We start from the raw sequence: 24,760 nt of genomic DNA, 5'->3' as shown, positions 1-24,760 counted from the left end.
TATTTAAATGGTGAAAAAGTGTTGCGTTTATACTTGTAAAAGTGAATCCTATGGCGGTTGCAATATATCGTTCCACATCAACGGCCATTTCGTCTATTGCAGACGATTTATGTGGTGGTGTCTGTGATACAACGCCTTTCGTGACTGAACAGACCGATACGAGAGCGACATCTCTTACCACAGGCTTGACAAGAGAAGTAACTGGACATTAGTGTCGAACTATGTTCATGTCTTTTCTGTCTCTTGTCAGCAAGCATTCCGAACCAGGCTTCATCGCAAAATTTGCGACCCTCTGCGACACGTTTGCGCCACATCGTTCCACAGGTTAGCTAATAATAACATTTTCATAAACCAAACAACTAGGGTGCCCATGAATTCTTGTAATGAGTGAAAATATGGGTGATGGATTTTAAAACTGTTGTACTATTGTTATAGCTTCCCAAAAAATGAAGAAAGGCGACATAAATGGCTCAGCAGTCTATATATGAAGTAGAAATACAAAAAAAACCAGTCTTCACTTCGAATCTTCCTGCTTTTATACTGCTAATTCCCGCTAATTATTAAAAGCCTTTATAAGTATCTTAAGGTCACAAACTGCGTAAGTTAAAACTTCAATACCAATCTGCGTTTAATAATCTTAGCAAATTCGGATTTGTCTCACATAGCTTAATCTCATAGTCACCCTATTAGAAAGGGACAGACAGCCTCCGTACTAACTGTTTCACTCGGCTCGTTTTTTGGGTTTATATGCGCAGTCCTGTTTACTATATAATAATATTATAATATTATTTATAATATTATGTCTATGGTGTTATGTCAGTCGTCATCGATTGTCACTGTCATTGAGATTGCAGCGACTTGTCAGCCAAGTCAAACAGTAAATAATAAAAAATTGAGATTTTATAGATTTAAAAAGTATTCAGATCTATCGTAATTACTTTAATTCAAAATAAATACGACTGCGGTGGAATATAGTTATTTTTTATTGTGCTTACCTTAACATCAAGATGACTGAATCACGCAGCAAGAAGACCAAAAATAGTTTTAATTTGAAGACTCTACGCCTTTCTTTGAAATATCGACCAGAAATATTAAGACTGATACTTAAAATGAGACAGTGTATTAAGAAGAAAAATCATATTATAACAAAACTTAAACATAGGATTAAAGAAATGGTAAATAAACAAATACTAACCTAAAATTTGTATATAGTTGAACACTAAATTACTTTACTCAAATGAACAGCAAATAATCTAGGTACTCTTTACATATTCCTGTTTTCTTGCTCAATATATATTTAGTAGTTGAATTTTGAAACTTTATCTTCCAGGAAACTAATCCCAGTTCCGATTCCAAATCTGTAAATACTCAAACCAATGACAGCACAGAACCAGCCTCAGAAGAGGAACAAACAAATCTTCTAGAACCTTCCAAAGACATTGTAAAAACAAATGAAGTACCACAATCTACAAAATGTAGAAACCAATCTACACAAACTGATGAAATAAATAGCACAAAGGTTAATAACTCAAAAGAAGATAATATAGAAGAGAAGTCGGAAGATGCTGGCTGGAATGTAAATGATAATAAAGAATCTAAAAGTATAGCTGAGCAAGTGGCTGAGGTAGCACAAGACGCTTTGAAAGAGACCGGAATGGTGTATGTAGAGTCTGCTGGAATGTACTACGATTATAAGACTGGATATTATTATAATTCGGTAAGTTAACAACTGGTTCTAATTTTGATTTACTCAGTAAAATCCTTACTAATTTTATAAATGCGAAAGTAACTCGAAATGTCCAGCTTTAAATTAAATATAATAAACAGATAGTCTAAGGCTTGAGAAAGGCTATAGGATACTCATATGGGAAATGGGTGGAACAGTTAGTATGTAATTAATTTAAATATAATATAAATAGATACAAAATCTGGGCATGTCCCATTTTCTACCTTCACTGTACTATTAAAATACAGCTTTATTTAAAACTATTTCAGGAACTTGGTCTATACTACCACACAGACACAGAGTGCTACTACTACTACTCAGATGAAAAGAAGACATTTGTGTTTCACTCCTATCCCGACAGGAGTGCCTCCAATGCTGCATTGTTGGCCCATGAGAAGAGAAAAGCTAAAAAACATAAAATGGTAACTTTTTACTGCCAAAAAAAACTGGTTAAGGACTGTATGAAAGAGTATTTAATATATTAAATGTTTTGTTATGTTTCCAGGAAAGAAAAACAGAAGAAGACATAGATAACCTGACGAAAAACTTATCTCAGGTTTCACTCCGAGGCAAAACAGCCTTAGGTAAATACTATGATGAATGGTTACACCCATACCAACATTCTAAATGTTATATTACAGGACAAACCAGCGGAAGTTAAAGATGAGAAAAAGAAACCTAAACAGAAGAAGAATCACTCAAAAAGAGTGAAGAAGAATGACTCTTCAGATGAGAGTAAGAAAGATGATTGGAAAGAAGACGTAGATAAAGATGAAACAACTCCTGAAGTTGGAGAAGAGAAGATAGAAGAATCAAATGGTAACGCAGTTGTGCCAGAAGAATTGGAAGATGGCGAATGCAGCGACACAAGCACTGAAAATGAGGCTGATGATGAAGATGACAAAAAGTCAAACACTAGCACTTCAACTGCTAGTGATGATGGTAAATTATGTTAACACAGCTGTGTTGTGTGTGTTATTTTTTTGTATTCCAGAAACTTTCTGTCCTCTATAAACGAAAAGTGTTTATTTCTAAATGACATAAAAAACCTAATGCAAACATAAAAATATCGTGAGATATGTTTCCCTGCAGCATTAAAAGCTTGTATAATATAAGCAATGTACATTGTATAAGCAATGTACTTAACTATAAGACAACAGAATATCTGCGCATACAACAGGTTGAATGATTGATCTAGGTAACCTATTTCTGATTGAGAAATGCTGCAACTAATCCAATTTATATTCCACTTTAAGTTAATTGGTATACCAAGAGTTTAAAAGTACCTAAACTTAGTGTTATGTAGTTACAAATATGATTGCATTAGAATATTGTTTATACGATTTATAAATAACCCTTATTTACTTTGTCTAGAATCCGTGGCTAAGCATCACCCGCCATGCATGCGCGTGATAGTGCGCGAGACGACGCTACCGAAGCTGCGCGTGGGCAGCTTGTTCATCGTCACTAAAGATGGCGGCACTGTGGGCAGGGAGGGAGAACAACACACTATATTGCTTAGAGATCATAATGTTTCTAGGGTAAGTTTTGTACAATGAAGACAAAAATTTATATTGAAAGGCTTGAAATAAAATACTGACTTAAACTAGCAGCCCTTTGAGCTATGCTAAACAAGCGCTTTGCCTAGTTTCTATGGGTTGCCGTAGACGTCATTTAGCATCACCGATTATGTGGCAGTCAATAGAACAACCAAACATTTATTCCCTTAAAAACTTCTTACAAAACATAAAACCGATTTTAATATTAAACCTAAAAAACTTCTAAGTCTGAATACTATGCTAAAGATCGCATCAAAATTGGTTCAGCAAAAAATAAGATACAAATAGGTCAAACTGAGAAACTCCTGTTTTTGAATTCGGTAAAAAAGTGAGAAAAGTTTCTTGAAGTACATATAAATTTTTATTTTCAGAATCATCTGGACATCCAATTCGACGCTTCTCGCAACTTATACATGGCGACAGACCTCGGCTCTAAGAATGGAACGATACTCAACGGCACTCGAATGTCTGAGAGCCAAATCATGAGCCTACCTATGGAGGTAACATTATGTTCAGCAAATTACTCTTAAGTCTATACTCGTCATCAGCATATTAAGGCGCTATTCGGAAGCGAGTTGCTGACTACAGCTACACTACCGGCTTTCGATCAACTGGCTGCCAAATAATACCTTTTAAAGCAGAAAAAAATGCAACTACTCAAACATTCATTCCTCCTCCTCCTTGCGTCGTAATACCTCACTGTTGAGGGTCGTGACCTCCCTGTTTCATCACCTTCGAACGTATGGTATTCTTCCATCTGTTTCTGTCTCTGGCGGTGTGAAGGGCACTCTGCACCGTGGAGTCAAGAGCAGTGCGGAGCTGGTCGGACCAACGTACAGGGCTGCGACCGCGAGGCCTTTTCCCATCCACTTTACCGGTCACGATTAGCCTCTCGAGGTTTCCCCCGTCTTTCAAACATTCACTCACTGTTATATTAATAAACCAATATTTTGTCTGTTGCAGATAGTCCATGGTAGCACCTTACAATTAGGCGAGACGAAGTTGTTATGTCATATCCATCCAGGTAATGACACATGTGGACACTGCGAACCTGGACTTCTTATGGAAGGTAAACTTAACTAAATCATTTAAACTTACCTACGTTATTTCACAGTCTCTAAACAAAAACTATGTAATATTACAATTTCAAACTTAATCGACCTATTGACTTAGTATTTCTCATTTGGAGAAGCTTTGTGAATGCCTGCAAGTGTCAAGACACTAGAGTTTCTAGTAATATTTATAGTAAGTGTACATAGTAGGTAATAAGTTAGATAATGGGCGTGTATAATTTTATTATTAAGATTTTGTAAAAAGTTATTTAATAATAAAATAAACTTAGACTTAAAACTTCTGTAATCCAGAATTTCTTAGTCAGACATACATGATTAAACAAAATTCTACCCTACAGCTATAGAAAAAGAGAAGAAAGTCGCGTACACACGTACATGCAACGTTCAGAAGCAGCATCAACTAGAACTGGCCCGGTTGAAGAACAAATATGCTCCGAAGCCACTCGCTATAGAAGAGACGGCGTATAACGACAGAGCGCAGGCACGGCGGGAAACTGTGGGGTCTTCGCATCATTCCGAAAAGACGCAGAGTACCGATATCAATACGTGAGTACGATAAATTATTTTTAAGTTGTAGGTTTAAAATTTTCATTACATCATGTCATTGTTTTTGGGTCTCGAAAGTTCGGCTGGCATACCTATTCAAAGCCTAGTATACCTTACAATTTTTTTGGCAATTCCATTTTGTCAGGTATAAAACAGTACTAAAAAGATTAGATAGATATCAAATACACCATTACATTACACGTAATATTCTGGAGCAATCCAAAATACAATTAAGCACAATGAATTTTGAACCTTAAGAATTTGGGAATAAGGTTCAAAATCTTTTCGGAAGAATGTACTATAGAAGTCATCATCCTCCGAGCCGTTTTCCCAATTATGTTGGGGTCGGCTTCCAGTCTAACCGGATCAAGTAATTTGTTCAAAGTTTGGTATCCGCATACTAGTACAGCACCCCTAATATAGCAATATTGTTTGCCAGGTCTATCGCACCAGAGAACAAAGGCTTCAAGATGTTGGAGAAGATGGGATGGAGCAAGGGCGAGGGTCTAGGCAAGGAGAGCCAGGGAGAAACGGAGCCGGTAAGTCACTTTCATTTTATTGAAAGAACTTAGGTTCAGGCTTTAGAGCTAGAACCGCCTTTATCTTGTTGGGGAACCTAGTCATTAGCAAAAATAGCTCCTGGGGTGTATCTTAATCGTAGGGTCTTGCAAATGTTGACAGTGCCAAATAAATATGATAGGCACTCTATGATTTGTAAGATGGCTCCTACAACGGCGATGTAATAAAATTATTTTTTTCGCCTCCTCCCCCTTTCTTTCCCATATTTAGATTGTCAGAAGCACTGCATTAAAAATTACCACGATCAGTATGAGTTGTCATTTTGTCTACTTGGTGGTGCTTGCGTTTCATATCTTCACCTGATCTATCAACCTAGGAATAGGTAGTTATGACAGCGCCACAGATAACATAGGCATAGGTATCCAACAAGGAAAATCAAAATGTAAACATTCTAAAGAATGCAACCTGTCGAAACTAATATTATAAAAGAATTTGGGTCGTAAAGGTTTAGAGAAAAAATAAAGCGTTCCATTATCTTGCGTCGAGTAAAATGAATTATAACTCCATTTCGCTTTTGACGTGACTAATTAGTTCAGGCCAAATAATATCTTTAACCTTGCTCTTGCTACGGAATCGTAAAACATGCAGGCTGTGGTCAAGTGCGAGTCGGTATTTAGGAACCAACATTTAATTATATTACCTCTTTGGTTCTTCCATTTTTTTTTTTCTTTTTTTTTGCGTTCGTTTGACAATTTAAGTGTCCAAAGAGGTTATGTCATTAAATCTTGTGTCTGTTTTATTTTTGCCTAAGCAAAGGTATGGTCGTAAAAATTTAGCACCTTGTTTTTCTGACTCAATTGATATATTTTATTGAATACCAATTCAATGAAACTGCATTCAGACGTTTTTGTATTATTTAGGCAAATCAATTTAATGTTCAGTATAAAACACAAATTATAAAAATTTTAATTTAGATAAACTTTTGATTAGCTCACAAATAATCCACAACAAAATAATTAGACTTTGAGTTCAGTTCGTTGAGATATTTCTGAAAGTAACAATTATTATTTTTATGAATTTTACACAAATTTTTGTTTTACAAATTTTCAGACTGCCACTATTAAATTAGGCAATTTTTCTCTAAATAATTTCAAACATCGTTTTCACTCCATCCCCACGGTACTCTAAATATATGTTTACATCGTTTTTGGCAATAAGGCCCGTCTGTAGGTCAGGCGGGCATGAGCCTACCTGGCCATTTAAAACAATTTGCGCGCTCGTTTTATTTGGCATCGCAACGCATTAGAGCTACACTGATGGCCTGCCATTAACTCGTGCACTTTTGACTTTTACGTCCTGCATTGTTATTGATGCATCTATGTATACTTTGGCCATAAGACAATAATGTTCCTTAGACATTTGAATATCAGGACATAGTTGCCTGATAAAAAAGGTCTAAAAAAGTAATATTGACACTTGATTCATTTTTTTCTAGCAATAAGTGCAGATGGACAATAGTAATTAAATATATTGTACGTATTTGGCTATGTGTAAATATGTATTTGAATAGACACGTGAAAGGTGGCGAATTGCTGTAGATTTAAAAAATACATTGGCTAAATAGGGCGGCTAAATATCGATAGAGGCACCAAAGCAAAACAGAATGAGCCGTCTTCCCAAATAAAGTATAGAGAAGAGATGAGATATTTATTGAAACGTATAATATCAACCTGTCGATAGATTGAGTAGATTCAGATGAGTGAAGTAATTCCGCAAGATGAAGTGAAGATAAACCAAAGCGCCCAGAAATTTAAGGTGGCTGAGTAATTATTATTTTAACCCAAATTATAAATAACCGTATATGTTCGTATTTACCAAACATTTGCGTTAATTGTACAGTGAACTCTGTAAAACTGAAGATCAGTCCAGTCTGAGTAGGGCTATTTATTTTTTCAAATTGTTCAATTATTAAGCTGCAGTCAACAATAAAAATTGACAAATTGTAGCTTTTCCCACTTTGAAGTCTTCTAAAAATAGACCTCAGTCAGCCTAACATTTGGATACAAACATTACTAACGTATACAGCTTATTAGACCGTCGTAAGCGTCGCGTCACGATGCAATTATTGGTGCATTTAGACGTCGCGAGGGCACGCTATTTGACGCAAATAAACGAGACACGTAAGTGCAGCGTGTCACAGATCACTCAGCATCACGCTGTGATGTGCTAGTAACCACGATTTGTATAGAAAAGTCACAATTTATGAGATTACATAAATATGATCCCTGAAGCTTTGCGGCGGTACCAGGATCAGTAAGTATTGAAGTCGTTTTAAAGTATGTAATGTCACTTATTTCCACATTTTTGCTGGAGAAAAATAATAAAAACAATGTTGTTAAAAATCTCCTCTGAATTTTTACCAATTGCGCCAGGACAGTTGTGTTCGCTATTGTGCAAGATCGTCATAAACTTAAAACAAAAGTGTGCAAAATTCTAAACACCAACTGCGTAATAAGTGATTGTTTAAACATTTAACAAAATGTCTAACATTCTATCAAGATTCTATTGCTCATGAATAGTCATACCACAGTCGGGAATCTGTCCTTTAGAAGCCAGATGGCAGTGTGACTCATTATTTAGTTTCCACCGATACCTGTGAGCTCGGAGGCGTATGTCGTCAATCATTTATACAAGGGCCGCGGTAATAAGGCCCTTTGCATTCGTCGACATTCGCACTAGCTTTGAATATAATACAATGCACTTCTTTATGTGCATTCTCTTTTTTTTCATAATTCTATATACGAACCTTCGTACTTGCGGATTTTTTTTTGTTTAATTTTATAAGCAGGAATAATGAAAATTGTAACCAGCCAGTCTTACAATACAAAGTACTGCGTAGATGCTAAGTATATGATTTCTGAGGTGTGCAATGCTCAGGGCGTGTGTGTACCATTAATTATCGTAACACCTGACCTGCGTACAGTAATATTATACGGGATTTACATAAACACTGCGTCCTGCTATACCTACACACTATATTGTAGTTACAATGTGTGATTAGAAAACAATTGCTATTTTGCAATATAGCAAAATGAACTTTGAACTTTGAGGCTGCCACATAAAAAAGATAATTTGCTCAAACAATTGACCGTGTAAGTAAAAGGACACAGTGGTATGTCGATGCCAAAATAATGCCTTTATATTTAAAAAAAAGAAATATTCTCTACCGAAACAAACAGAAAATGAAAACCCCTCGTCGAGACCTCTATCGAAATATTGAGTATACAACAACAACAATCGCTGTGTTGGCACCCGACACAATACTTGTGTACCATGAATATCATTATGAAAGGGACTTATGTAAAGAGGAGATCACAGTTAATTGTAAATAGAAAACGCCTACGTGATGAAATCGCTGGCATCGCGTTGCTATACAGTAACCTTGATCATTAGTTTTGTGAGGAGTCCTTTGTTCAGTATCTTTAAGTAGCAATATTGTGTTTAACTCATTGCAATGCGAATTTTCGTATGTGGCGTCATAACAAGTTGTCTGGTAATATGATAATTTGGACGCATAAATCTGCAACGTTCCATTGTTTTTCACTCCCATTTCAAGCGTCCGATTTTTCATCAGGATAAAGGAGCAGCCCACCAGTCAACAGTTGCGAACCATGGACCATGGTCACCCGACACGTAACACTATCTCACATAAAATATCTTACCGTTATTGGTTCCGAGGCAATTTAGTCATTTGTCGGGTGTCTGCCGTGGGCCGTCTCGCCGTCCGCGCCTGTCCCCCCGCGCGCCGCTCCTTACATTGTTGCAACCACCACACGTCGTATATTATGTACTCAATGAGCCGCTGGTGATTAGCCTACCTATTAACGTATAATACTGAATACAAGCAATTTATATCCCATATCACAATTACCTAGATTACAGATTTCCCTGCGATGATTACAACTTGAGGACGATGATGCGATATTAAATGGCATCATATGTTTTTCAATCTAAACCTAAGTGTAGGTTTGCGGTGTATGCAAGTTTTATTAAGCAAATAATGGTTGTGTTTGTAGCATGATTTAATGGCAGCCTGCAAAGTGATCTATGTCTTGACGATCTAAGAGAAGTGTGTTATGATTCAGAAGCCTTCCTACAGATTCGATTTCAGTTAACAGATTGAGTAAATTTATTGCTGTGTGCTCAGTGAGTATGCTAATGCAGTTTAACGCATATAGTAAATACTATTTTGGTTTGGCTGTACAATATTTCGCTTAGTAAACCTGCAATTTTGCAATAGTCGTATGATGGATTTACACGATTCCCAGACAAAGGTCTGTTGAATTGTAAAAGTACGTCTGTCAGTTTTGCTGGTAGATTTGCTTAAGGTAATATTGAAATGTGTCGGGTGGCGTCAGCGCGCGTCGCCTCATGCATATTGGCATGTCCTTGATGAGTTTGCACATCTGTCCGGCTCGGGGCTCGGCGCTCGCGGTGCATGGGTGCGCCGAGTGCTGTGTCAACACGACGAGTGCCTTCGTGTCTTCGCACTGTCGGACTAATGTGTTTCAAGAACATGTGCCAGAGATTGCCAATTGTGGTGCTGAGACCTTTTCACTTCCTTAGTACCTAGTCCTGAAACGTGTTTTCTCGTAGTGAAACTAAGGGTTTAGAAAGCTCGAATATATTCAATGCTTTCAATTGCCATCAACTTAATTAGTTACTGAAAATAAGCGACCGCTGCGTTGATCCACATTTTCACAAATTCTTTTCGTCGATAGCACTCTTATTACATCTTTATCGGACTTTGTTCCCGTCTCTAATACCTTCTCTATACCTATTATCTTACATTTAATTTCTCGATAGTTCAGGCTGGATACGTTGTCTCTTATAACTAAATAAATTATGAATTTTATCTTCTAGCCCACATCGCACTCAGGGCACGGCCTATCTTTCTCCCTCGTTCCATCTACGTCTATCTGCTTATTGCCCGTTTTGTAGATACAACCCTATTCCACACGCCCGTCCGAAGTACTTACATACAAATTTAAAATGTTCAGTAACATTTTGTAGCTACTGTCGCGAGATGGTTTGCACCATACGCTTTAAACGTAAGGTACAGGAGTTACGAAAATTCAATGAGAAATCTTCGTTGACAGTGTTATAGTCCAATTGGAAACAGTAAAACGGCGTAAAATATTACTGTCTGTCACATCACTTGAAACGGTGGGACATTGAAATGGCGTGACTTTTTACATGTAAATGTAATTCCAGTGATTATCTATGTCTAAGCCTTTATGTAGTTGCCCTTTCCTGGCTTGCTCAAGTGTAGGTTTTTAATCGTCTGATAAACCACATCTAATCATAGAAAACACAGATCTTAGAAGCTAATATTGACTTCCTCTACATCTTTATAGATTTAACTCTTTTCACCGTCTCCTTCTCGAAAATTTGAGAAAAGGCGAGCTATTTAGTATATTCCTGCTAAAGGTCTCGTTATGGATTCAACGGTTTCGCCTGCTCAAATAAACTTGAATATTTATAAGTGCCTACAATAATTTGATCTGGTTTCCTACAATAAGTTGTGGCAAAAATTGGAAAACACTAACCTTCCAAAAGAAATCCTTAACATCTTTAAATATTGGTATGGAAACCAGATCAACAATGTGCGATGGAATGGAGAGCTGTCTGAATCATATAGGTTGGAGTGCGGGGTGAGGCAGGGGGGGTTAAGTTCACCTACGCTCTTCAACCTGTATGTTAATGAATTGATTGAGGAGCTGAGCAGCATCAGAGTTGGCTGCCATGTAGATGGTGTCTGCGTCAATAATATTAGTTACGCAGACGATATGGTGCTGTTAACCTTTTCACCGCCACGCCATATCGGTATTCCTATGCCCTGTACGCCAAGCCCGAAAATCTTAATTAAATATCTACTAAAAAATACATAAAAGTAATGATTTAATAGGTTTATTTTGTATTTTTCTGCGACCTGTTTTTTGTCGAGTATAGCCGTCGTTGGCGCACAGGGCACGCTTGCTCATGTCGGCTATAGCCGACATTGGCGTTCAAAAGGTTAAGTGCGTCGGTCTGTGGGTTGAGAAAACTTGTGGCTCATTGTGAAAGATACGCAGAACAGCATGGACTGGTGTATAATTGTAAAAAGTCGGAAATCATGGTTTTTGAGGCTGGGGGTAAAGATACTAGTGTTATACCACCTGTTGCACTCGACGGGATTCCACTAAAAAGAGTTCATAAGTTTAAATATCTAGGCCATGTCTTGACCCCCGGCCTCCACGACGATGAAGACATTGAACGGGAGCGGAGAGCGTTGTCGATTCGAGCGAACATGCTGGCCCGTAGGTTTGCACGTTGTTCCTTGCAGGTTAAGATCGCACTTTTCCGAGCCTATTGTACATCTTTCTACACGTGCAGCCTTTGGGCCAGATATACTCAAAAATCGTACAACGCTCTACGCGTTCAATACAATAACGCGTTTAGGATACTGGTGGGGCTGCCTCGTTTCTGTAGCGCATCAGGGATGTTTGCTGACGCACACGTAAATTGCTTTTATGCGACCATGCGAAAGAGATGTGCTTCCCTGGTGCGCAGGGTGCGGGCCAGCTCCAACAGTGTCCTAAATATGATTGCTGGGCGTCTGGACTGCTCATACGTCAATCATTGTTGTGCCGTCTCGATGAAGCAACGGTGACCCGTGTGAGTGGTCCGAGTAATAATACTTAATGTTAAACCTAAATAGATAATTTTTGTAATGTTACTAACATAGTTTTAAGTTATACTAACGTTATTGAGTCTTGGTTACTCGAATAAAGAAATTTATTATTATTATTATATTATTATAATAATTCCAATTCATTAAGCTAAATTAATATCCAGAAACACATTAAAAATACGAATGTCATTAAACAGTAACCTGAATGCATGTTTTAATATCAATAAATTGCGCTTCAGTGAAAAATTATTTAAATTAGTTAAATCGCATATCATTAATATTCGCCGATGCATTTTACGAATAACTTCATACAATGTTGCAGCCGAATGCGTCTGATATGAAATTCTCTCTTAATATGAAAAGTGGACGTGCACTTCGGAAAGGGAACTCTTTTATTTACAAAATAAAGGGCCGCAACCCACGCACGCTGACAATAAACTTTATTTTGGGACTCCAAAATGCGATGTCTTAAAAATCTACCCTTTTTTACTTTTACTGAAACCGCCTCTCAACCGGTCGGAAAGGCACAAAAATGAAAAGATAAAGTTTGAGTAAATGTTAACATCAATCTGGCACAGCGGATGTGGGGTCCAAGTGATAATTGTGGCTTTCACATTGCATTCTACCATAATACTCAAATGTTTGATACGTTTAGATCAGGTAGATACGCTTAGATAGAGTCTTTTCTGATGGTCACCACCATCACCATTCCTTTAAGCCTAAGAGTGAAATGGGTTGTTATCACCACTGTCTATGTAACCAAAGCTGCTTTCTCTTAAGCTTTGTTTCTCATGAAGGGATTGTGAAATCAGACATTTTTCTAGCTCTTAACTTAGTTATAACTTTCGGGTTATCCTCTAACGCATTAATTAAAAGAAAGCCTCTAGAAATTGAAAGAGCAATTGGTTAGCTTTAAGTTACCTATTAAATTGAATCGGAAAACTCGTACCTGTACTAATCTCATCCATATTAATTTACCTACAAATCGTCTATATAATTTACCTCCGTTCCCCTTGACTCTCAGCCGTAACAAGAGGAAGTAGCAGTAGCAGCACTAGGTACAAATTATCTGCATACGTCAGGCACATGTCAGTTGTTACCAGTAATTGTGTTAGCTATTTCTCTGTACCTGGCCATTACACGGCAGTAGACTGTTGCTCTATTTGTTGATGGTACTGCAACAATGTTGCATTCGTATTCACCCTGGAGGGGGCTTATTCTTGACGTTGCGGTTCAACGATTTGATGTGTTATACTATGGCCTTATTTCTCTGCCTACATTGGTGTAAAAAATTAAATGTGAACTGTTTGTAGATACCGATAGATTATCATCAAAAGTCTCGTAGGTATGCACTCATTCCATTACATGCGTTGTACATATTTTGAATCAACCACATTACTAAAGCTAGGTGCATGTTGATTCAAATGTTAGACTAGCTATTTCGCACTACATACACTCAAATAGTTTCCTTAGCAAGTATCGAAAGTGCAACTCAAGTTCCAATATCGCATTTAGCCTCCATAAATCATGCGAGAATATTTCGCTGGCCCTAAGAATGGCCCGCTCAGACGCCATTTATCCGGTCGACATTTAAATGACAATTCCGTGGTACAATCAGCACGGTTGTCATAGTACAGGTAATAAGAGCATTACAGCTTTAACATAACTGATCAGAACGTGGCCCCAATCTTCGCACAATGTTATTTGTTAGATTTCCGACACTTGATTGCATGAATCGAGGATAATTCGGGATCAGTGTTAGGTTGTATAGTTTCTAGTTTATTCACTTGACATCTGCCCACGGCTAATTTAGAGGCAGACAGATATATTATGCCGACGCTGATGGTATTCGATTGTTTTGCAATAGAACTTTCGAGTAATCCAGTGATATGGTTGTCATGTAATTTTCAATGTTTAAGACGTTAATTCTATAAAGTAATGTAGGGCCAGGAAAATGTTTACCGAACGCATTGGATCCGTTATTTTGAAAAGTAATTGCTGTCCCAACAATTAAATGAATGCCAGCGAATATTTATCTATGTACGGAACTGAAATATGGTGCGTGTTGATCTATCTCCTAGGCATAGTCGCGACAGCCTCATTATATATAACTAGCTTTTGCCCACGACTTCGTTCGCGTGGAATAGTGACTTCCGGCAGATTTTTGGTTTTACCCACATAGTTCCCGATCTTGAATTAAAACAATAACATGAACCGAACACGTGTAATGACACCATTGCGCGAATAACGCCATCTATCTACGGAGCATAGGAACAGCTCGACATTTGACCAATAGATGGCACTGTATGTCCGTAATAAATTTTATTTTTTATTTTCATTTTTTGTAATAAAAATTATCCTATGTCCTTTCTCAAGGATCAAACTATGTCTGTACCAAATTTCACACAAATCGGTTCAGTAGTTTAGGCGTGAAGAAAAGACAGACAGACAGACAGAGTTACTTTCGCATTTATAATATTAGTTTGGATGTAGTGAAGTATTCACACTAACTGATTTCCCTGCTCCATAGGTCTGTCAACGGTTATGAAATGTGTGCAGACTCTAACCGGGTACAATTAATACTTCTGCGCTCACGCTGTATAGCTTTTAGCACTGGTACTCAGATGATATAGGGGGTTGCGAATCGTAATGCATACGCAGCGATTAATTTCAGTACCTACCAACTGTTTTAGAATAATACCTTTACATATTACAAAGTTACGGTGGGCTGCAAATAACATATTATCTTTTAAGTTTTGTTAGGCATAGGGAAATTCGTCACGTTTCATTTACTAAGTATTGTTAATCGCCTTTTCTTACTGCTACTGAAATATGTCTAACTTGGTGATGGAATTGACGATCCCATATTTATTACTAGAGCATAGCTGAATAAATGTAGGTAGTAGAAAAAATACTAACAGAAACGTAACCATATACTTACTTATTTAAAAATCAGAAAAAAATCAACACTCAGAATAAAACTTTCAAAGTTCAGTCGTCAATGTCAATCTGACACGCGATGGCTTGCAGTGAATAAAGCTGTGTATACAAAAGCGTGCAAAGTGCAGAATTAGCAGTGGAGCGGGATTCGGTTCGGATAACGCGCTGCACTAATAGCTTGCACTGGCAGACTTGCAACAATGTAGCGCGCTGGCGTATTACAAATCGCCCCGGCCCCGCTCGCCGCGCGCAATCTTTTACACGCGCACCACTATCTACCTCGTGCTGCACATTGTTTGTACACTTTAATAGGATACCATAATTCACCTGTCAAACATGCTTTAATAACGAACCCAACTAAAATTGACCACGCTTCAAGGCTCGAAATAACTCCACTATTCATGCCATTACAATCCCCCACTGTCGTATTCATTTGTACAGTTCTCGAAAACACCAAAATTATTTACCATAATCACTGTGTAACTGGCTGTCCTTACATTAATAATCAATTTAAATTGCTGCGGGACTGTACAAAAAACATAATTTTCGCAAAATGACGCGTCATGAATATCTACAGGGTTAACTTAAATTTAATTGAAGATTAATTGAGCTCATGCGTTCATCGAAATTTAAAATCAAAATTAATTAAAATACAAGGAGCATTACGTTGACGCGGGGCGGGGGGAGGTCCGGTCAGCTCGCCACACTCCAGACACAATGCAAATTGGCCGCGCTCGCCGACCACACCCGCTGCTCGCTTGCACTGCACACGACCACTGCACTGTTTAATTATTTCGTACCGTTTACAAACGAATTTTATTTCATTACCACAGGTCATTGCACCGTTCATAAGCCCAGGTAAACTTAAGTCCTGTCGTTCGTTTTAATGTCATCCTTAAATTAGATGATTTTGAATCTAAGGAAATAAGTACGGCGACTCAATAAGTCGGTCGTAAACAAGCATAAGCTGATATCCTATTCTAGCCGTAGTGGGCAAGGAGCCGCGGCCCTGGCCCGAGGGCTCGTTTAAGTTAGAATTAACAATGACAGCAGCGCGTACATAACCCGAGAAATAAGGTCCACGCCGAGCTGATACTCATACGTGTACAGTCTATTATGTCGCCTTCGCATTTCTTATGAGTCGCGTAAAATCGAAACATTATCAGATCAGACACCATTATCGTTTTAGTACGAATGTATTTTACGTTTTTAAATGTGTGACTACTCGGTAGGGACCTATTTAGTACGCCTTTTAGCACGTTCGCCACTCGTAAGCGGACGAAGGCCGCCGTCTGAAATGAGCTGAATGTAGGCTCGAGACACTTAAATCGAAACTTTACGGTTGTCTTTATCGATACGATTGTATGCTTAAATGTGAAAACATAACGATACTCTGTACCAATGGACGGACACGCGTCGTTTACAGCTTATCTAGCTTTTTATTTTGCAACGAAATATTTTTTATGAGTGTCCTTTCCATTTTGAGGTGTCACGATGTGGAGGTATTTTAAAATCGTATACTTTGTGTCGATTGTTTGGGATTAAGTAAAGTGCGTTGCATACTGATGATAGTTTATTGCTCCGCATCAAATTTCTCGGCGGAGGTGTCGTTCTGGTTAAAAAGTATGCAGATGCAGGGCGCGGGCGTAATCAGTGGGTGTGCAGTATTTGCATGTCCGTCACCGGCGGCGGTTCGTGTGCACCTCGCTCATAAACGACGCAAGCTTCAGGTCCCGCAATTCGTATGCAGATGTGGAAACTACACGAACACCAGCTTTGGAAGACTTATTTACTTGACATTGAAACTAGTAATGCCTTTAATATATGCGCACACATGTTAGCGTCACCTGCACGTAATACTTACGAGAAGATTTATCGTTCTTTTTATAAATGATAATAAAGCTTGCATTGTTTGTCTCGAAACTGAATTGTTTCATGTAAACAATGACATGATGGTAAAACCTGGAAATGGACTTAGCTATGATGAAGATGTCTGCCAGGACACAAACAGTCTATGTTTCACTTACACATTAATACACAAGATTAATTGAATAACGTCTCGTTTGAAGATGCAGAGATGTTTTTAGATGCATCAAATACTATAGTTGGATCGAGTTTGTCAGTAAAGTCTAATAAGATAGAACAACATCGGTGTGTTAAGTCGGTACTTATTGTTATTACACTGAGACTATGAACTTTCTAATGGCAATAGCAGGAACAGGTAGAGCATACAAATAGCAATATTTCCTAACTACCGAGGAATCTAAAACATGTTTAAGATTTTATCTCCACATATAGTCTTATATTCGATATGATGACCCATAAAAAGTTCGCTCTGATAGTAATGGTTTGGAACACAGTAACAACATACTGATCAATTATTTCGCCTCAAATACTTGGTATTAGGTTACAGGATCGTTTGTTTTTATGATAATAGTAATTTTATTCAAATAAGTCTCGTCATGATTTAGGTAGATTAGTTGCATGACAGCGACTGCGTATCTTGGTGCACGATCGGTCTTAGACGTGGGAACATTTAGTTCACATACTCGCTAACCTAGCGTAGCCTTGTCACTTATAAATCTATACATATAATAAATCTGTAAAAAAACTGTGTCTGTACATTGAATATATTAAAAAAATAATAATTGGGTGGGGTTTAGAAACAGTAATGGAGCACAAATCCAAAAAAAAAATTCTGTCTGTTTGTCTGTATGTCTGTATGTCTGTATGTCTGTATGTCTGTTTGTTTGTACACGCTAATCTTCCGAACTACTGAACGGATTTCAATGATTTTTTCTTTGTTGTATCAGTATTAGGCCTGGTCAACATATAGGCTATAATTTATCTTCGAAACTTGAAGACCTGATGCAGAACTCCAACAGACCAATAAAACTATAAGAGATACAAATATGGTGCCGTGGCAAAAATTGTTTCATTTGATGAGCATTTTCAGCTGAGATTATAAATTTTAAGATCTGGAACACCTGATGTGGAACCCCAAGAGCCCAGCTTCTCTGTACCATATACAGGTATGCCGTTTTAGCAAAAGTTGTTCAATTTGATAAGCACTTTCTATTGACTTATACAAATTGAAGATCTAAAACACCTGATGTGGAACTCCAGGGGCCCAGCTAGACTATAGCATATAGAGGTATGACGTTTTAGCAAAAGTTGTTCAATCTGATAAGCACTCTCTATTGACGTGTAAACATCGAAGATCTGGAACACCTGATGTGGAACTTCAAGAGCAATACTACACTTGAAATGTATAGAAATGAATGTTATGAAATAGGTATAGTGAATCAAAATAAGTAATTAGTCCGTCTTTTAGATAACCCTAAAATAATGGACACGCATTTTTCTTTTCTCTCTCTCACAAACAAATAATAACGAAGATACAACAACGCTTGAATTTCGTGTTAAGTCACTGCTTAGTACAAATTTTACATACCTAGACGTGGCGTCACGAGCCTCCACTCTCTAACTTTGTTGCGTTTTATCTTCATTATTATTTTGTATATCTCTTCCAGACCTCGGGACTACAGAGTTCCAAATTTTTGGGAGGCAAACGTGGGGTCGAAGCCAACACGCTGAAGCCCTTTTGAGACAACTTTAATGAAATGGTGACACAAAACCGACGATTATCCCTTTATACACTATAGAAATGAACCCAAGGACAATCCCCGGTGGACGTCGTTAAAAAAAAGACAATCCCCGGTTCTGTGCTAAACTATTGCTAACTATGGAGGAAAACTACTTGGGCTATTTTGATGGGATGTTAGTGGATGACAATGTATTAGGTACATGTAAAAACGGCAGGTGGAGACTCGCCACCTCACTTACTGTAACCAGTCACTGAATAGCAACAAGAGGGCAATAGGGACATGAGCGGCTGAAGGGTGAGGATACCTCGGCGGACTTTAAACGCGGATTACGCGCTCCCTGTGCTTACCATGAGGCACCTACCCTCCGAGCAGGGCCACTAATCCTGCTCTAGCGACTCCACTCTGGACGGCCAAGCCAAGCCAGAGGCGTGAGACCTACCCCCGTCATGGTTCACTCCGACCGGCCGGAGATGGGGGACAGTATACTCTCCCTGGAGAACTCAGTATATATAGCCCCGCGGGGTCGCTACTCCCCGTCATCAGCCTCAGATGTCTTGCGGTGCATATATCTCATTATTATTGTCGTTATTATCTCAAGAGCCTTTGTCCCAATTATGTTAGGGTCGACTTCCAGTCACGATGCAACTGAGTACCAGTGTTTTACAAGGAGCGACTGCCTATCTGACCTCCACAACCCGGTTACCCCTTGGTAAGACTTACTGGCTTCTGACTACCCATAACGACTGCCAAGAATGTTCAATGACAGTCGGAACCTACAGTTTAACATCCCCTCCAAATAACGGTCATTGGTATCCAAAATATACGTAGAAAGTACATACGAACTTAGAAAAGTTGCATTGGCAGGCACTTGCCAGACCTGGAATCAAAGACGCACGCTCATACTTGAGAGATTGGTTCTCTACCCACTAAACCACCACGAATTCCACTAAGTCACCACGACTTTGTCATCTATTTAATGTTTTTTTACGAAATAATACCTACGTGTAATATTTTTGCCACACACAACTTAAATGCGGTCTAATTAGAATCACTACTTTTATCCCTATGGTCACGTCTATTGCGACTATTCAGATCTTTGATTTTGCTGACCCCATAGTCGCTGGCATAAGGGACAGGATCCGCGTACGAAGTCGCGGGCAGAAGCTAGTAATAGAATAACTACAATTTATTAAAAAGTTGATTTTCATGTAATTTTACCCATTTTGTACCATTTCGGACTTGCATTTGAAACTGCCAGAAATGCACTTGCAAGTTGTCCATAGAATTATAATTTACCTTTACATTTTTTTTTTATCTTAATATCTCTGGCCGTTGCATCGTTCTTGAAGCTAAAAGCATAAACAGTTATCTCATGAGGTGATCTGAAAATTTCAGATATTATCATCGTCGCTCTTCGCCATCAAATCTCTGCGTTCAAATTGACTCACCGATTTCATACAAAGGGCGGGAGATACTGATTCACGACGCATAAGAATTCTTAGCACAATTTACAATAAGTGTGCACAGGTAATGACATACGGTTGGCACGGTACCAACCTTGACACACCAAGTATGCTAAATAGGTGCATCGAGACACTCAGATGTTTCGCACGATAACTCCAAAGATATCATCGGCCTGAAAATATGTATTCCCACAGAGCCACGGTACCTAATTTAAATTGCTCTGCGTACATCGGCGTATCTGAAGCGTGTATCAGTTTTATTGTTAAATAGGTCATGTTGCACAAAGACTGTCGAACTCTAGTCCCAACCATTATCCACCATAAACTGAAGAAATCCGTATGTTGCAAAACTGCGATTTCTTTTGAATCAAAAATCCACGAAAAAGGTCGATTTCTTCTACTAGTGTTAGAGGTGTATGCAACTTTGACACAAAGTTGCAAGTTCCATAAGTATTAAGTATCCCAAATACATAAATTTCCGTCAAGATCGCCACACAGACCTCTTGCTACGTAATTGCGTAGATATGGAAAATGACACACCTTATCAAAGCTGGATACATATTTCGCTTCATCTGCATATTCCTATTTACATTGCAACATCGACTATGTTGCCGCTATCAATAGCGTGGTCTAATTCACGTTGGTGTAATTCGAAGTGGTTCATTCTATACTCTAAATTAGGATCAGGTTCCTAATCTAAGATTAGTCGAATCTGTACCTACCGTATCATTCTTCCTGACAATGCTTCTGTTGCGGTGTCTCGCTCAATATCATATTCTAAGATCTTCAGTTTAGATAGAAAAATATCATGTTTCAACAACTAACCCATTGTCAGAATGCTATATTTGGCTACCTTAGAGTAGGTCACATTAAATATTATATTAGCAACAATACGACAATAACAGTTTTCCTCGAGAGCTGCAACAAAAGCGTCGGTCTCGGAGCCGTCAGTGCGTCAGTCGTCGTCGGCGGCTATCTAAACTGCATCGGATCCGCTGCGCCCGCGCACGCCGCATATGCACCGCGTTACCGCACGCAGCCAACGTAATTGTCTTTAATGCCCATATTAAGACAACCGCCAACTCTAAATTATGCACATTCACAATATTATGAAGATCTTAAATTATTTTATTGCGCGTCGCAATATGAAATGCGGCGGGTCTGACATCTGAATCACAAACGTGTCCCGTCCATTATTCCACTTTCATAGAATTTCGAGCGAGTTCTTTTTAGCGGTATTTCCGGATTTTTTATTGTGCTTTATGCCATAATTGTTTAGATTGTTCTATATTTAGTTCACGACATTCTGATTCACGTGACATAATTTTATTTACATTTTAATTTAGTACAAACACTTTCCATTGGTGAACTGCATATGTATATTTTTAATTAAGCATTTACATATATTCCTAAATATAGGCGAGGCCCCGCAGCTATGTATGCGTTGAAAACGACAGTAATCACAATAAAAAGATGTAAATTGTAATTACTATTACTGGTGCTCTGACCACTTGTCCACACTATATCCCCGCCTACACATTATACGTAATACCGTCAGCATAAATAGTGATCGGTGAATGAGATCGTGCGTTATCATCAGCTACATACTTGCGAGTAGGGCTGCCATCCGTCCGGGTTTCCCTGGATTTGTCCTAGTTTGGTTTGGAGGCTGTCCGGGGGCCGTCCGGGTGGAGGAATAGTGTCCGGGGACACTTTTCATGCAAGGAAAACTTTCAAGCATGGATCAAAAATTAAGTCTTGTTTTGTTTAAATTTTTTCGGACTCGTCTGGCTAAAAATTCGGTTTGCGCCAAATGTCCGGGTTTTTAGAACGTTGGTCCGGGTTTGGCGAAATTCGAGATGGCAGCCCTATTTGCTGGCAACATTGTCGCGTGGGATAGCCCCGGCTAGGCTCGCCGCAGACGTACCCCTGATCGGGTTACTGCGGTCACTTTCTTGTATGCTGGTATGCGTCTAATGTGTTATGGGTACTCTCTCTAATGACTTAGAAAGCCGGGTAATGTTGCCAACATTCGTATTTGAATGCTATGTCTTTGAAGTGGTTGTGGAAATCAGTAAAAGACTAGAATCTTAAGAGTTCCTTGCGACTTTCCGATTTAGAGCCTTAAAACTGATCGGCTGCAGTTTGCTCAAAAGTTTTGAAAACATCCTGATAAAACTTGAGTTAAACAAACTGAGCCAAAAATAAATATAAAAACAATCTGAATAAGTTGTGTTGAATTGATTCTCGCATACAGTAAATGCAAAAGGACGCCAACTGAATCTGATAAAAGAAAGAACATCATATTTACGCTGTGTCGTGACCACGGCGTGGTTTCACACTCAAAATGCGCACATGCATGCAACTGTGCAGCTCGGTCCTAATAAAGAAAATTTATCCATCACCTTATGATTGTGATTGGTATTTTTCCTTGGTACAAAAAACCGTCTAGCCATGTAGTGAACGGCATTGAGTCCCCTATACTTGGTATTGTTTGGCTCGAAGCCGTTGCCCCGGATCACCATACACTCCGCACTCGACGCGTATGTATGGCACAGGAAATCTGGACTTCCGTCCGTCTAGGATATTCACCTGGCTAGACAATGAATCGCTAATAACACATTGTCTTGCGTTCGTCTGTCGTTAAAAGTAATGTATGCGAATCCACCCGTCATTTATGGTCTAGTGATTCAGAGCGCTGTTTTTTCTTCAGGCCGACTCAAATTAATGTCGTCTACAGGCGGCAACAGAATAGGGTAGTAAGGACACCGCACTGTTCGTTGATAGACTGATGCGTCAATACTCACTCAAAGTTCACACAATTTTGCGACGTGCATCCAAACGTAGGTAAACAAAGACTTGATGTTGACGGAGGAACATTTAAACACAAAACACGTAATGGGTTTACTTATAAAAAGAAAAACATTAGTCGCCTTGTGGCTCGCCGCTATCTTGCCTTTAATTTTATATGACGTTCAGAGATAACATAAATGGAAAATGTACTTAACCATTTCTTAATTTTGAATGCATTTAAACTTATAAACTTTAATTCCATGGTAAGAATAATTCCTATACATTATGGTCTAGATAAAGTGTTGTTTTTCTGTGCACTAAGTCTCGGAACAGGTTCAAGTGTCCTGTAGTTAGGACTTACACAGAACTGATCCGGCTCAAGGGTAGCTATTAGCTCCACTATGAACGCAATATTGTTTGGATTAACTTAGGTACCTAATTCCAATGAAGTATTCTCGTATGCAGGTTATTTGCTGATTAACGTCCTGAATATGATCGAGGAATTTTAATACCACATCATCATTAGACCACATTTCCATATTTGATCCAGTAGTATATGGATGCTTATACTTTTTTTAACAGAGTACATAGATACTTTGATCTTTAAAATCTATTCATATAATAAGCGAATTGTATCTTATTTGTACCAATTATAATAATCTCTAGTGGTAAAAAAGCGAAATTCATAATCGCTAAGAGCGTTGTAATGCTTACCCAAATCAGCTAATTTCACTATTCTCTTTACAGGTACCGTTGGTATCGAACGAGGGGACAGCAGGTTTGGGAGCCGGTCGGATGCCATCTGCTCCTGTACCAAAGAACAAGCTGGGGCCAGCTACCATGCGTCTAGCCACCAGGACCAAGATGCTCAAACCACCAGCCAAAGCATTTCAAAACATGCAGGACGAAGAAGAATCCGAATGAACTGTATGTGTAGGAGAATAAGGTCCAATATCGATTGTGCTGGTCACTGATTCTTTCTAAACTTAGACATGATTACGATCAAGAAAATAAAATGATTGCTGAAATATTTATATAATCTATATTGAATTGTGATTGTCATGTGAACTAGCAATGAAAATGTTGTAAATATTAAACATAAGTTAGATCAAGGTATTAGCTACAATCGAATTTAATAGCCGTAAACTATTTGTGTCGGTATCTTGATTATTTATTGGTAGTAAAAAATAAAGGTACGTTTCAATTCTATTCTTGATTTTTATTTTCGAACGTTCAAATTCAAAGATACAAGATAATGTTCCAAGATCCTCTAGAAGTCTACTGGATTCACTGACAGTCATCAATCAGTTGAAACCTAGCTAAAGTCAAGAAGCTTGCCAAGAAAATCCCAAGAATTGCTGGCGTGCAGAATTAGATACCTTTCTAAATGCACGCCCGCAGAAACCTATGATTCTTACCAACCTATGATTCTTACCAACCTATGAAAAAGTGTACTCTTGTGAAGGCATCTCTACTGGAGTTCGTTCACAGGACTCACTCCCACAGCCTTCACCAGAGTATATCATGTCCAAAGAATTTTAATTCGCAAATAAAAATACTTAAAATTAATTACAGCTAACTAAACCAAGCGAACAGCGGGCAAATATAATTGCTTCTAAAGCCGACTGTCGTACTCACTTGTTTTACGATTACAACTACTATTTAAACCGTCATACCTAAGTTGTAAAGGAAGCCGGCAATTATATATCCACAATATCTAAGGCTCTATTTAAGTTATTGGTCGCCGAAGCGAGCAACTAGCAGTTGGGGCAAGCGTATCATTTGTGTATCACATTAGAC

The 24,760-nt window shown here is 38.4% G+C and overlaps 1 protein-coding gene across 2 annotated transcripts; it reads left to right on the top strand.

The window, feature by feature from the left end:
- Window positions 1-832: 832 nt before the first annotated feature.
- LOC124638308 (angiogenic factor with G patch and FHA domains 1-like) lies at window positions 833-24,169 on the top strand. Of its 2 annotated transcripts, XM_047175240.1 has the most exons (11): window positions 833-1,175; window positions 1,331-1,717; window positions 1,996-2,148; window positions 2,232-2,282; window positions 2,368-2,668; window positions 3,101-3,267; window positions 3,657-3,785; window positions 4,249-4,354; window positions 4,697-4,904; window positions 5,344-5,443; window positions 23,708-24,169. In XM_047175240.1, exons 1-11 carry the CDS (start codon window positions 1,008-1,010, stop codon window positions 23,882-23,884), a joined length of 1,947 nt encoding a protein of 648 aa, XP_047031196.1. In that variant the 5' UTR covers window positions 833-1,007; the 3' UTR covers window positions 23,885-24,169. The 2 variants fall into 2 exon arrangements, with proteins under 2 accessions (XP_047031196.1, XP_047031197.1); XM_047175241.1 differs by lacking the exon at window positions 2,368-2,668 and having other exon boundaries at window positions 2,232-2,310.
- Window positions 24,170-24,760: the final 591 nt, after the last annotated feature.

This window comes from Helicoverpa zea, chromosome 17 (assembly GCF_022581195.2).
Source record: "Helicoverpa zea isolate HzStark_Cry1AcR chromosome 17, ilHelZeax1.1, whole genome shotgun sequence".
NCBI lineage: Eukaryota > Metazoa > Arthropoda > Insecta > Lepidoptera > Noctuidae > Helicoverpa > Helicoverpa zea.
This window is presented reverse-complemented; position numbering and strand designations above follow the sequence as displayed.

Excerpts from the sequence above, each read along its gene's own strand:
- LOC124638308 (XM_047175240.1), top strand. The coding sequence starts at position 1,008 with ATGACTGAATCACGCAGCAAGAAGACCAAAAATAGTTTTAATTTGAAG. Across the intron at positions 4,355-4,696 it reads ACCTGGACTTCTTATGGAAG|CTATAGAAAAAGAGAAGAAA; the intron begins GTAAACTTAACT and ends TCTACCCTACAG. Across the intron at positions 5,444-23,707 it reads GCCAGGGAGAAACGGAGCCG|GTACCGTTGGTATCGAACGA; the intron begins GTAAGTCACTTT and ends TTCTCTTTACAG.